The following is a 15531-nucleotide window of genomic DNA, read 5'->3' as shown; positions in this document are numbered from 1 at the left end:
CCTCGTCACCAAACAAACCCTTAGCAACATCCTTAATCCTTGTAAGAGAGGAGGAAGCGATCAAGGGCTTGTCCCCAAGCCAACAATCTTCAAATGTTTCTGCCATTACCAATGAGACATTTCATGCCCTAAGAAATGAGATCTCTGCGGCTGAGAGTATTGTTCCATATTATGGACCCTCTGGGGAGTCCATCTTCATTTAAAGCACAAAGAAAGCTGTCATGGCCAAGGTATTTTGCTCTCATAATGTGACCCCAGTCTAAATCCACGTGGAGAAACTTCCAGGGCGTTTTGGTCATGTGAGCCTTGTTAAAGTGGATGATTTTGCGGATTCTAAGGCCCCCCTTCAATTTCGGGTAGCCCTGTTGCATGTTAATTTGTATGTTAACATGTCTATTTATGTATAGTATTTTTTTTAAACAAAATTTTATAATAAATATTATACTATGCGTAACCCCTCGAAGTGATAGATCAGAAAATTAATCAGTCACCCCACTTACCGTGACTCTCACTCAATGTTGGTCTGTAGTCATTGATCAGAAGAGATCTTTTTTAAAGATGTTGTCGGCCACTAAATCCTGTCACGACAAGAAGTTAACATGACTGGTGGCATTAAAAAACTAATAAAATTTTAACAAAACAAAACTTGACATTGACTGGGCAGAGAAAAAATATACGAAAGTGGGTCCGCTGGCTATGACTTCAAAATTTACAATTTAGAATAAGACCCGCCTTCCAATCTCACAATTTCGTAGCGGAAACAGCTGTTGAGTGGGGACTCTCTTGCATAGACCGAGACATATACAGCTCGACCCCCCTTTCTTAATCTGTGTGTTCGATATTGGAAACAGCTTGACTTAAGCGGGGATGTCTTTTGTATGGAGGTAAAGCTTGACTTGGCTTTACACAAGGTAGCACCAGATTGCCTGATAGCAGCCCAAGTTCTCTATTCTCTCTGCCATTATTTTCAGTTGCCTCTCTTTGAGTGCTAGGAGTTCAAGTTCCATATTCTCTCTGCCATTATTTTCAGTTGCCTCTCTTTGCGTGCTAGGAGTTCAAGTTCCATATTCTCTCTGCCGTTGTTTTTCAGTTGCCTCATTCAAGATGGAAGCATACACGATGAAAGAGTACATTCGTCCCTCAACCAGAATTCGTTTCCAAAACAACAAGGAATATCACGTGTTTCTGAGCTTCAGGGTAAAAGATGTGAGAAATACTCTGGTTCATTATCTATATGAAGCTCTCACTGCTGCCGGACTCCATGTCTTTTTAGACGCCCACAAATTGAAAAAGGGGGAAATAATTGGGTTGAACTTGATAAGTGCAGTGGAGAGCAGTGCCATTCGTATTCCTATATTTTCTAGAGGCTATGCAGCTTCTGCATGGTGTCTCAAGGAGGCCGCCGCTATGTTGAAAACCCCTGGCTTGATCATTCCTCTGTTTTATGATATGGATCCAACTAATGTTAGATATCCTCTCAAAGATTCCAGTCCGTACAAGCAAGCATTTGTAAAACATTATGGCCATTCGGATCGATACCCAAGAGAAGAGATTGAGGGATGGGAGGATGCACTTTTACAGATCTGCTCTCGCTCAGGGTGGTCCATGGATATGACTGGCGGGTAAGTAACAGACTTTCTCTCTCCTGCATGCTTTTCTATACTTCCATTCAGCCTAGGGTTTTAAGGAGGGTTGTTGATAAATAATTAAATTTTATAGATATTAGTGTTTCCATTTTTTATAACAAGAGACGTGTAGCGTCATGTTCCTGCCGAGTGTTAGAATTGTGAATGGTAGAGTGGAAAAGGGAAAGTAGTGAAAGGTAGAGTGGAAAAGGAAAAGTAGAGGATTGTATAAATGAAAGCATAAAAGAATGCAAAGAGAAAGGGAAAAAAGAAGATTAAAGTAATACAATTAAAAATGTAATCCACTACAAAGTGTTTATGAACCAAATATCTTCACAATCAAAAAGATGATGCAAACAATATTTTTATTTTAGTATTTCTTTTCCTTTTGTTTAATGATTTTTTTATTGTTGAGACCTTGTAACGAAGGTTCAGATCCAGTTGGATGCACTTTTAATATAACTTGTATTCTATTTAATGTTTCAGAAATTAGATTTAACATTAATAACAACCAATGTGTAAATGTAAGAAAAATAAAATGTAAAACAATAGAGTTTATAATATACTTTTATATCATTTTGATCAGCAATCACATGTAAACTTGTTCTTTCCAATAACATGAAATCAAATATATAAAACTTCAAAACTTTCAAATTTTCATCAATGTAAGTGTGTCTTCTTAATTCCAAAATTAAAGTATACCATAAAAAGATTACTTCAACAAGCAATAACCATGAAATTTAAACTATATAAATTAGAAGGTTAAATCATTTTTTATTCAATTTATCATCTCAATTTCTTGAAAATTGCAATCTAGATTAAATCAGTAGTATATTTACCTTGTATATGCATGCCTAAATTGTAACTATTATGAGTACCAGTGTTATGATTATACCATTTGGTAGAATGATTTCATATGGGTTTATAAAAAGGTTGTATTGCATTTGACAAAATCTATTTTGCACATACCCTGCGATCATGGCATTCCATGAGACCGCATTTCTATAAGGCATTCTGTCAAACAGTTAACATGCCTCGTCTATCCTTCTACATTTTGTATACCTGTCCACCAAGGCAATTGAAACTATAACATCTTACAAAAGTGCTTTCTGCTTCTATGGATGTCTATACCCTGTTTGAAAGCTCCTATTTTGGAGAGGCAGTGAGGATAGTAGCAAACGTTGTGGTATTTGTGTCTACACCCGCCAATTGCATTTCATTGAAGGCTTCTAAAGCCTTTCCAAAAGATCCGTTTTGTACCAGAAAAGTATCATCAAACTAAATTTGGTAAAAGTCAGCTGAAAACAAGTAAAAATCAGGCAGAACTACAATAAAAATTAACTTAACCAAACACCTATAATCACATTAAATTTAGCTGAAGTCAGCTCAAAACAAGTAAAAATGGGGTAAAATAACATGAAAAAAAAATCACCAGCCTTAAAAAGGAGCAAAGAACCTCAATAGAGATTCATATAAACAGACACAGCTAATACGCTAGATTCAGCCCACGTCGGCTAAAAACAACTATAAATGGTCAAAATAGCATGCGAAACCACTCACCAAGCTCCAATAATGCTGAATTTGTGCAAACGACTTTCAAAATTGCACAAATTCGACACTGATAAATCAAGCGACAAGAAATGTGGAGATTAATTAAAGAACCAATATATTCATTATCAACCAAAACCGATTCACACGCATTTGAAACCCTTGTTGCAGGTAAAACGCTTCGCCAAACTTTGGGTGGGCTAACAATACACAAATCGTCAAAACTAAAGAAATCAACTCATTATATGAAACAACACAGGAAGATACATTCCAGCTCCGGGATCGAAACCGGGAAACAGGGGAAATCAGATTGTAAGCAAAGGTCCAACAAACATTGACAATGCAGAAAAGAAGGGCACGCCAGGCAGAAGAACCAATATAAAAGCATATACAGTTTTCCCACTTTTCTTCTTACATTCTTTATTTTCTACTGATATGTTGGGTTTCACTTTCATCTTCTTTTACAATGAAAGCAATACGGGAATTTTTGCTAATGTAGCAGTGCTCCCTCGTTACAAAAATCCAATAGCCAAATTCACTTATAACGAACTAACTAAAAAACATAATCTAAATTAAACTCCGATCAATCTCTGTGATCTGTGTCCTCTTCTACCATATTTCTGCAAAAACAATCTACCGATTCAGCGGCACATTTCAGATTTATAGTCTGGCATTTTATGTAACATTTCTCTATTAAAGGCGTTCAGAGTTTGGTGCATTATAGAACAACTCTAATTCAAGCCCACATTTGGTTAAGCCTTGCATGGTTTACTCTTATTTTGGAAGATTTTATTTCCATCGTGTTGTATTTTGTTCTAAGTGAAACCTGCAAATTTTTAACTATTTTCGAGATTTTCATTTCACATTTCTGTAATGCTTGCATATTTGATTAACAGTGCAAGTTTTTATTTCTATAGTACTACATATCGTTCCATATTCAAGTCAAGCTTCCATATTTTGCTCTATTTTATAGGATTTTACTCTAGCCAGGGTTTTGCTTCTATCAAATATCTTTTTTCTAAATGATGCACAGAAGAGGGCTTTTAAAGCTAATCAATTTGATAAAACAATTGTTAAAAAATAAATAAAATAGGGTTAAAAATTTACAGTTGGTGACATCGCCGTCGGGGCTGGTAAGCATCTTATCCATGCCCTTGGGACCGAGGGAGGTGCGAAGGATCCTCGCAACAGCCCTCGCGGCTGCAATGTTAGCCTTCTGCGCATCGAGCCCCTACACTCGGGTCTTCTGCTCCTGCTCCGTCAATATTATAAATGGTCTTCCGAATTCGTCAAATGCCACCGCCATATCTGAAAATACAAACACTTAAACCCTAGCTTCGTTGGAATGTATTCTGAACCCTGCGGAATGAAGAAAACACATCTGCAAAAATGGAAGTGGAGTTGAAGATAAAACAAAGCATAACTTGGCGTGGATATTAAAGAGATGGTTTCCGGAATGAGATTTAAACTGTATACACGCAAAGACGAAACCCTAGATGTCTATGTGCTGCGAGTGAGGCATTATATCTCTCTGCTCCCGCTTGCTTTAGAGTAAAGGTTAGAAGCTTTGGAATCCGATGAAGTATTTGCAGCAGAAGGTTGAGGCGCAGATGCAGTCTTGTTAACCTTGAAATTGATTATTTTCATAGAAGTTTTTGGGAATTTAAGTTTTATTTTTTATAAACAAAATTAGCAGCAACTTCCAATCAAAATTACAATAAATAATTTTATTTTGATTATTAAATTTATTGAAAATTAAAACATTGGAAAAAGAATAAAATGTTGAAAAATACATCATTGTGATTGGACGACAGAAATTAATAAATGCATCTAACGGATGCTATAGTATCCTGCCGGCACGGCAGGAACTAATAAATGGATCATATGTTAAGTATATGTTCATATTAGAGTTATTATTTGCTTGAACGTAAATAAAGAAAATGAATTTGTTGAAAATATTTATTTATTTATATTTTATTTAAAGTGTGGTCGTAAAGAAAACTAGTTTATTTAAGAATTTTCATATATGTTGTTACAATCAAGAAAATCAATTCTTCAAAATTATTATAAATTCAAATCTAATTTAATCATATTTAAAAATTATTAAAATCTTAAAAAATAAGATTTTCTATTTTTATTTTGAATTAAAAATAATTATTAAAATAAATTAAATCTCTTTATTGAATTTTATTGTGATAAGATATGTCACTTGAGGTGAATGTACATAATAGATGAAGAATGAATAATAGGTGTGGGAACTTTTATTATCCATTGCTTCTTTATGTTTGGAGTAGAAAATGTTTGTCTTCAATATATTTACATTTTTCTTTGGGACTCATATGGAGGTTACCATTAGAAGAAGTGATAATAGGATGTCAAATCTTGCTTTCTAATTCTTCATTGGAGGATAGAGATGAATTCTTCCTTGCTATAGTGTATATGAAGGATGATAAATAACTTTTGCTTCACTTGTTGGGGAGGACAAGAATTGTAACTTGTAAGTTAATTTTTGCTCTACAAAAATCTTGAGGCAACAACAGATATTCATGTGCTCCTTTTCTTGGTTTTTTAATTGTTCTTGGTTCCTTCACTATATATGCATATTATGTAACTTGTGAACCTATATTGGTGTTCATAATTGAAAGCTCATTTAGAAGTTGTTATGTGAGGCTCCTCATTATAATTGCAAAGAACTTCAATGAAATTTTCTATATAATTATCAAGTGTGAAATGCCTTGCCTTAGAAAAGGTACATATGCATTTGTCTTTACTTTCAAATTTTATCTTCAAGAATATATGAAAAATATTCATGAGCATATACATATACATATAAATATGTATATATATCTATATGTATACATCTGTGTGTATATACACCACACGTATACACATACATATACATATATATGCATGTGTGTGTATGTATTGTGTGTGTGTGTGTGTGTGAGAGAGAGAGAGAGAGAGAGAGAGAGAGAGAGAGAGAGAGAGAGAGAGAGAGAGTAAATAATCTCCATATCATAGTGTACATGTCATCATTCAAATATATCATGAAATACATCAATACAATCATTACCAAACCCATCTCTTTGTTAATGGCATCCATCCATTTTCACTATTTTTGCCATTACAAGCTTGTTTGAATGTTGTAGGTTACCTTTATTAGAGATTAATTAACGATGAATAAACTCATCAAATTTTGGTTGTGCTCTATGATCCCTGATAGACTTCATTAATTGAGGAAACCACGCCTATGAAATATCTTGTGCAACATTGTTATTATTATTTGTATTTAACTATAGGGGCCCAACAGGTATGAAGATTGTGCAAGAGTTTTTAAATGTTGCGTGAAGTTTTGTGGCAGTGTAGGGGTATTGTTTGGCAGTGGTGTGGCATGTAAAGAGGGTTGTAGTGAGTTTTAAGGCAATGTTGAAGTGTGCAAAGGTAACTTATCACCAAGTTGTTGTGAAGGATCTAAACTCCTTTGTTTTTGCATAGAAGTTGAAGCCTTCTTCAAACTAAACATGGTAGTGTAAAAACCGATATCTTCTAATGTCACATATTCTTTTGTAGGCTTTCTCTATTCCAATAGATTTTGGAACACCTTTTCACTAAAATTTACATCTCTACTTTGAGTAAGCTATTTAGCCCTTGGATCTTATAGTCTATAGCCATATTTGTCATCTCCATATTTGACAAAAAATGCATCTTTTTGATTTGACATCAAGTTTCTTTATTCTCTCTAATGAGATGTGAACAAAGGTCTCACATCCAAACACCCACAAATGATTATATGAAATTTTATTTTCAAGATACTTTTCCTCTAGACTTTCAAAATCTGATCAAGAAGATGGTGTTGTATTTATGAAATAAACAATTTTATCAACAACCTCTGCCAAAATTGTTTACCCAATCGAGCATTGGAGAACATACTGCAAGTTCTATTCAACCTCCTAGTTGCACTATTTTCTAGAATGATGAAAAGAACAATTTTGATCCTTTGAATACTATTATCTACATAAAACTGGTCAAACTCAAGCAAACAAAATTCATCACCATTGTTTGTTTTAAACATTTAATTATATTATCGGCTTGATTTTCTACAAGTGCTTTAAATTTTTTATATATATGCTGAACACTTTAGAGTTTCTTTTTAGCATCTAAACCTAAAATTTTGTGGTGCAATCATCTAGGAAGTAACAAAAAAATTAGATCTACCAATTGATGTAATCTTTGAGGGACCAAAGTCATTCGAATGCACACGCTCTAATGGCCTTGTCTTCTTGTCATGTCTTGTAGTAGAGAAGTTGATCCTTCTTTGTCTTTGATAGATACAATGCTCACACAACTCCAAATCAACCAATTTCAAAATTGGAAGTTGATCTCTTTTATGCAAAACCTTAAGTCCCTTTTTGCTCATATGACCAATCTTCTTGTGCTAAATCTGCAATTAGCATCACAACTCCAACTTCAACGTGTCTCTCTAGTATGTACAAAGTGCCCAATTTGTTGCCCCTAGCAATTATTAAGGCTTCTTTTGTTAGCTTCCATGTGCTTGACTCAAAAGTGGCACTACAACCTTGAGTATCTAGTTGTCCCACAAAAATCAAGTTCTTTTTGAGCTAATACATGTGTTTAACATCTTAGAGCAACCGACTATTATCATTTTTTAATTTCAATAAAACATCACTTCTACCTATAATGTCACAAGGTTCATCATTACCAAGATAAACCTTGCCAAAGTTTCCCTCTTAATTATTTAAGAAAAACTCCCAACACAATGTAGCATGGAAAAAAGCTCTAGAATCTAATACCCACACCCCTGTTGCAACCTCTCCTACAAAAAGAACTAGTGCATCAGCATTATCTTCATATGTTGCAAGGGATGATATTAACAAAATTTGGTGCAAAATTCATAAAATGGGCAAATAAGTAAATATATTTCATATATTTATTGAAGGGGTCCCAACACAAAGGATGTAAGAAGAAAAAAAAGCATTCTATAAAAGCACAAAAATATGTAATAAATGTTGGTAGTAACATAGTGTGTGACTATTAAATAAGATCTATCAAGTAATAAAAAAGAAATAGGCATGGGAGCACGTAAAATAAAGGGCTATACATGATGCCCCGGTGTTGTTCTTAGTGGTGAGTCAACACAAAAAATGACCTATAAAAATAACTCATGCCAACATAAAAGAACATCTCATATAACATATAAACACGTTATTACCAACATGTAAAACAACCATAGATAAACACATCCACTAATAAATTATTGTGAAGGCATGTGAGATATGCGACGTAATAAGGTCACCTACTAGGAAAGGCATGACAAAAAATAGTATACATAGGTCAAAAAGTGAAATAAATAATGGGGTAATGGGCTAAAGGGTATAGATAGAGAGACCAAAACACTTGCTAATGTCATATAAGACTATAGCATTGCAACATGTAGCAATTAAGACCGGTCGGGCTTAAACAACACATACTAATGTTCTACTAGTGTGTGTTGTCTCGTGTGGACCCTTGTTACAAATGTTGTTCCGTTTCCTTTATCCATTTTAATTGCTCACATTTCTCAAAACAGTCATTTTGTTAGACTCCAAAGAAAACTTTTGGATAGTTTGGGGTTGCAGATTTCAAGTAGAAGCAACGCAAGGCTAAGGAATATATTTTTAGAAGGCGACCCTCTGTGAGGCGGTTTCCTACTTGGCCGCTTGGAAATGGTTTTTTTGGACAGTTCTAAATCTAAATTTTAGAGGCACCCATTCTTTTAATATAATAATTCATTTAAATTGACAAGTATGAATGAATAACCTAGTATATTAATTATTATTTATGTAATAATATATAATTATTAATTAAATTTAATTCTTTTATGTCATTTATATTTTCATATTGAATTTCACTTATATAGATAAAACTTTATCATTTTTTATAACCTATAGTGATAATGTTTTATAATTTATAGTGATTCTTATGATTTTTAATTTAATATTCTTAACTTAAATTTCACGTCATTATCTAATATGTTATTTATAAATTATTATATTTTCTTAATTTTTTTATAAGTTTTATAATCTAATTTACTATAGTTGTATTAACCTTTCTCACATTTTTAAAATCTATTATATTTAAATATTTAATGCTTATTAACATATTTTTTACATAATACTTTCTATAACAATATATTATTATTATTTATTAATAATTATTTTCATTCATTTTAATTCTTAAAAATCTCTTGTAACATTTAGTTATAAATTATATCATTGTGTCTTATTATTATGTGGTAATTAATAATATTGATAAATTATATTGTTATTTCACTTAAAATATATAATTCATTTAAGATTTTTTAAACTTAAAATTAAAATTAAGTTGAAATAAATAGTATTCCAAATTAGAATTATATAGATTAGGTTAACTAACCGATAGACTCTATATATATGTTGAAAAAGTCAACCAGAAATGTCATGTCCCATGCAGGGTTCTCATGGTGGCTTTCCCAATTGCTGTCGCCTGTGCACACGGTGTTTGAGGCTTAATTTTCAATGAAACCTCGTGGGTGGAAAAAGGATGCTTTTTTCGCACTCCACCACCAACATTAAAAAACACACATTAGACAGTACGGATTGACTAACACATGTGTTAGTCGCGCATTTTACACAGTCGATTTTGCAGTTAACGGTTATGATTGACTAACCTGTCACTAACACGCTGTACGACAGGTCTGTTTTGGAGCTAGAATAGCCACGGCCGTGCACTCCTAGTTTCTGCGCTCCATACGCCCCCCTTTCCAACATGCCACCCAACAAGTAAATCAATCACCAGAAAAGTTTAGGATATGTTGGTAATTAAGATTAACCAAGGCGTAAATGAAATTAATAAAAACCTCCATGACAGAATTTCCAAGCCAAGAAGACAAGATGTTTCACTCATAACATTATAAATTTCTTAAAGATGATATATCTATTCTTAAATAACGCCATGACAGCTTCTCCAATATTATTTATTTCAATTCACACCAGAAATCAATACTGATACGACTCATGCAATGTTTGCGCTACAGTTTTAAACCCATGAAAGTGTAAACCAGAACTTGAAGCAGAAATCATGTACAACATATAAATTGTTACAAAAATTTATATTTCTAACCACCTGTCTATAATCTCAAACAACATACATCACTGAATCCGAACAGTTCTGAGAAGGCAAGCAAATCTAATATGAGCTCCTCAGGTTCAGAACTCTGCTTAATTTTCTCCCCTGTATCTGCTGCCGACTCTTTGCCTTTCTCATAACTCTTAGAAACTGAATCCTTCACTACTACTTTTATCTTTCCAACCCAAATCTTACAACACAAAATAAACACAAATACATCTAAGGTTTCAAAAGATTTCCTTACATATACATATACAGAAAGTATGAAAATCTAATCTTAGGCAGATGATATTTTTTGAAAGGCTGAATTACTGAAAGATTTGAGATCCCAGGTGCATGAGACCGTACCCTTAATGCAATTTGTTTCCCATCTGCCAGAATGACTGAAATATTCTCTGTAACAGGATTGAACTTGAAAGGCCATCGTTTTAAACCTATCGAAGCTTTACCTAAAGACACTTAAACAATTCATAAACAAATGGAAACTTTACCTCAAGAAACCTAAACATTTCAAGCTCGATGGAAACATAAAAGGCATCCAAAAGCCATAGATTAAAAACACATACACCAGCAGTTAATTAGAACTTTAAGGTATTTGGGTGACAAATAACCAATATAGCGTGACAACTATAGCCAGAATTATTACCCATAAAATGCTTTAATCTCCAATTACTTTAGCTGTACAAATGTGACTGCATGTTAAGCGGAAGGGATCAGACATTTGGCATTCGACAGCTAAGCAAAACCACACTACTGAGCTTCAAATGCACATAACTGTTTATTTAAATTCCATTTTCAAATTGAGTTTACCAGTAACAAAATTGTGCCTAAGAACAAGAAAAAAATACAAACCACTGTCATTGTTACAAAAATATAAGTGATGAGGACATCTGCAGATGACACTTACCCTACTATAGGAAGCTACCCTGCTTTGTCACTGATGATGCTTCCCCTGCTATAGGAAGCTACCCTACTGTCACTGATAGTTTGAATATGCTTTCTCACCATCTCTAATTTTACAAAGAAAATGATACATTGGATATACGTGACTCTCAGATGGAGGACCAGGTGCCCCACCACATGTATGCCCCTTCAAAATGTTAAAACATTAAATAATATTAAACTTTCATCAAGGTTGTAAATGCCTGTAAACCTTTATCTGTCTAAATAATTAAGTAATTGGACCACCATACCATTGTAAAGGTTGGTTAGATGAAGGAATAGATTAACCTTGACATCTTGTTTGTGGATTTTAATTCTGGAAGTCTTAGTAGACTGATTTTGAGATTGATTTTCAATGTTCTACGGAGTTTTCTGATTAGGGGACAGGGGGATACGGGGATGGGTTTCAAGAACGGGGATCAAGGGTCTAAATTTGAGGATGGTGAGGGGAGGGTGGGGGATGGCGGTGGAGTGGTGGTGATATAAAAATTAGAGGTAAATTGAAATCTTCAAGGCAAAATCTACAATATAACATCTCTATGAGTGCCCCATGAAAGGCCAACTAGTTTTCACGAAGTTAAAGGTTTCAATCAATATGGAATGACATGTAACATATAGCAAGCGACCCAACAATGTCCCCACCAGAGGTGGTGGAAGTGGTGGTGCTGTGGGGGAATGTTTCCCCAAGTCCCCAAGTCTCAGAAACATATCCCCCTACAGAAGACGCAGGTTTTTTTGAGGGGGACGCATCTCTGTGGAACACCAAATTATTTTTATGATTAAAAATGTGTGTTGTAATTGATCATAGTTGAAAAAGGAAGTAACATTTAGTAATTAGAATTTAGAATTCAAAGTTGCAATTTTAATACCAATATGACATAAAGATCAAAAGTTCATATTTAGCAGATAGGAGTTTTTTTTTGCTAAGATGACCCAACCGTGATTATAATGTCTCACGCCAGTATTTTTTTATTATTATTTTTTTTCTCTTATTGAAAGGTTGCATATTAAATATCTCGTTCTATCAAAATTTGAACTACAGACATAATAAATAAGGTTGATGTTTGCAGCACTCAAATAAATGTGGTTGATGTTTGTTATTGGATATATAGTATCTTTGATAGTTTTCTCGTTCAGCTGAACAAGACCTTCCCACCATTCTGGCATCTTAGGAATTTACTATTTGACTGATGTTGTCAAATTTAATTAATTTAACATATTGACGGATCTATTTTTAACCTTAAATTTATGAGCTTGGATCCTTAACCATCAACTGTGAGGTATATGGCCATCCCGGTCTGGGTCCATCGAATAATAGGATGACATGTGTTATAATACGTAAAAAATGTATTCAACCTTTTATATTTTGACTAAAAACTGAGGCCTCATTCAGATCTTCAATGATACAGGGCATCACACATATTACATTGTACTAAAAAATAATTACAATCCGGTTTACAGTTTGAGCTCTATCTTCGACCGTTGCAAAATAACTCTTGATTCTAAAGCTATGGCTCCATCCCTTTAAAGATACAGAGATACAAAAGTTCTAGGAAATATCTTTTATAATTTACAATACATATAAGTGAGAGATCAGTCTCAATGATCTCAAAATCATAGCTTATATTTGATATTGCTTACTCGATCGATGTTAAAATATTAAAATGATCGTACAATTCAAGAATGCAAAATAAGTGAGACCCTTGATAGAAAGATTTAATAAATCAATAGATTAATATCAGCAGACTTTGATTCAATGAAATATAGAAACGTCACAGTCTATTTGCTTCCATTAACAAATTTTTACATTAATATGGGATGCGGCATGCGTGGTTTAGGCTGGTGTCTTGAGCTACGGCAAGCCCCTCCTTGCACGTTCCTTCACCTATATGGATCAAATATTACTCAAAACTTATGAGAGGTGCATCCCCCTCATCCGTTTATGAGAGGTGGATGCCATATTAATTTTCTTGTGAGAGGTGCATCCCCCTCATCCGTTTATGAGCACACATATGTAATCCTCGACCTATATCAGAACTTATGAATCTTGGATGTTCCCATGATGGTAGTGGGGTGGACGTTACGTCTCCCACCACTAAGTTTACTCAAGGCGTAACATGTCATGGCTTAAAGAGTTGATGATATTAAATTTGGTTTTCCTGAAACAATTTAATTTTTTATATATAAATATTTATGTGTGAGAGCCATTAATTCATATAGACATGTATATTTGTATATTTATATATATTGTTGTCTTGTCTCCATTTTAAGGACTAATTGATATTTATATTAATATTCATGTTTAAATTCATTTACTTCAAGAAAAAATTAAGATTCCATTACTAACTTTGATTGTCAAGAATGATAAAAGGAAAAGACCTAGAATTTCTAATCTAATTGACAAGGTTGCCACTCAGTTATCTAGACAAGGGAAAACAACCAACTACTAGCTAACTAGCAAGGTGAAACAACCACCCTAACTGCCAAGGTGAGAATTGACTTTCTAACGAGTCCTAAAACCAGGTTCATGGTCCGATGGCAAGTTCGACCAATATTTTGTTTGCATGTCTCTCCTTGATGATACTCTCCCTCTCTTCGAAGATGTTGTTAATCCCGCATCCACTGAGTAACATAAAATAAATGGCTAGATTATTCAAATCTTCACAATATTTCCAATTATATGAAACAACATTGTTAGAATCTATCTTTCAAATCCACTGCACAGCTCAAATTAAGATTATGCATCCACATATTCAAGGAACAAAATGCAAATCTTATAAAGATCACAACTGCATTATCATTTAACAACATATATTGAAAAGAGGGATGTAACAATAACTACCAAACCTAAAATGAGGGAGGATGCCTTTCTTATATACGTCTCCCAAGCATTGGTACAAAACTTGGAGTAGGCCGACACGGGAAATAATTTCTCGCTCAACCTAGCCAAGCATGCTTTGATTTGAATTTGGGGCCAAACATAGGGGAACGGTTCACCTTAGGCAACTTGCTCCCCCCAATGTGGCCTCAAATCGTGACCTAATCTCCAAAATGAGAAGAAGCCAAAATGACATGCAATTGAGTTGTGATGAATAGGACTAGAGGCAGGAGGTCATACATGCCAAAATAGGGCCTAGTTGAGAAAGAAATTGCACAAGGATGCAATTTACAATGTCATACCAACAAGTTCATGTTATATTTGCAATAGGGTGAGAGCGAGAGAGAGATTGAGATAGGGCTAGAAACATGGATATATAGAGGGGAAAGAGTGAGACAGATGGGTAAAGAGATAGATATAGATATAGATAGAGTTGAAGATAGAGATTGAGGAAACGAAAATGGAGAGGAGGAGAGGTATATGAAGAAATCAATAGAGAGAGTGGAGAGGAATAGATAGAGATGGAAGAAAAAAATAAATAGTGGGAGAGATAGAAAGATATAGATAGAGATACACAGTGATATATAGAGAGAGGAAGAGATATAGTGGTAGAGATAGATATAGATAACTAGATAGAGATAGAGGGATAGATGAAAGAAGTGATAGGGAGAGATAGATATAGAGAGGAAAAGAGATATCAATATAAGGTCCAAAAAGAGAGAGGAGGGAGGGAGATGGATGGATAGAAGGAGGCATGTCTAGAAATATAGGGGGAGAGAGAGGAAGAGGGAAAAAATAGATAGAGAACTAAAGAGAGGTATATGGAGAGATGAAGATACAAAGATAAGGGATAGAGAGAGGGAGAGATAGAGAGATCTAGCTTCTAGATATATACATATGGTGAGATAGAGTTAGAGAGATAGTAACATAGAGTGAGGTGGAGAAGGGGGCAAATAAAAAGATGGACAAATAGAGGGAACTAGAGATAGAAACAGGGAGAGAGGGTAGAGATAAAGGGATAGATAGGGGATATGGAGGGAATGAGGGAGGGAGAGATGGGGAGAAATAAAGTAAGTGTGTGTGAGAGAGAGAGAGAGAGAGAGAGAGAGAGAGAGAGAGAGAGAGAGAGAGAGAGAGAGAGAGAGAGAGAGAGAGAGAGAGAGAGAGAGAGAGAGAGAGAGAGAGAGAGAGAGAGAGAGAGAGAGAGAGAGAGAGAGAGAGAGAGAGAGAGGAGAGAGATGAGAGAGAGAGAGAGAGGATATTACTTGTAAAATATAATGGGGGTGAGAGAGAGGGGGGAAGATGGAATGAAAGAAAAAAAGGGGAGAGGGAGAAATAGAGATAAAAAGAGTGTGACAATGAGACGAGGAGATA

At 34.4% G+C, this 15531-nt stretch overlaps 1 protein-coding gene across 4 annotated transcripts in view; it reads left to right on the top strand.

The window, feature by feature from the left end:
- The first annotated feature begins 767 nt into the window (after positions 1–767).
- The window catches only part of LOC131057516 (disease resistance protein RUN1), a 41314-nt gene continuing 26550 nt past the window's right edge, over positions 768–15531 (top strand). For all 4 annotated transcript variants that reach the window (XM_059212078.1, XM_059212076.1, XM_059212077.1 and 1 more), the window contains exon 1: positions 768–1622. In XM_059212078.1, coding sequence (XP_059068061.1) covers positions 1105–1622 — 518 coding nt within the window. In that variant the 5' untranslated portion in view covers positions 768–1104. The remainder of the gene's footprint in view (positions 1623–15531) is intronic.

This window comes from Cryptomeria japonica, chromosome 10 (assembly GCF_030272615.1).
Source record: "Cryptomeria japonica chromosome 10, Sugi_1.0, whole genome shotgun sequence".
Lineage (NCBI taxonomy): Eukaryota > Viridiplantae > Streptophyta > Pinopsida > Cupressales > Cupressaceae > Cryptomeria > Cryptomeria japonica.
This window is presented reverse-complemented; position numbering and strand designations above follow the sequence as displayed.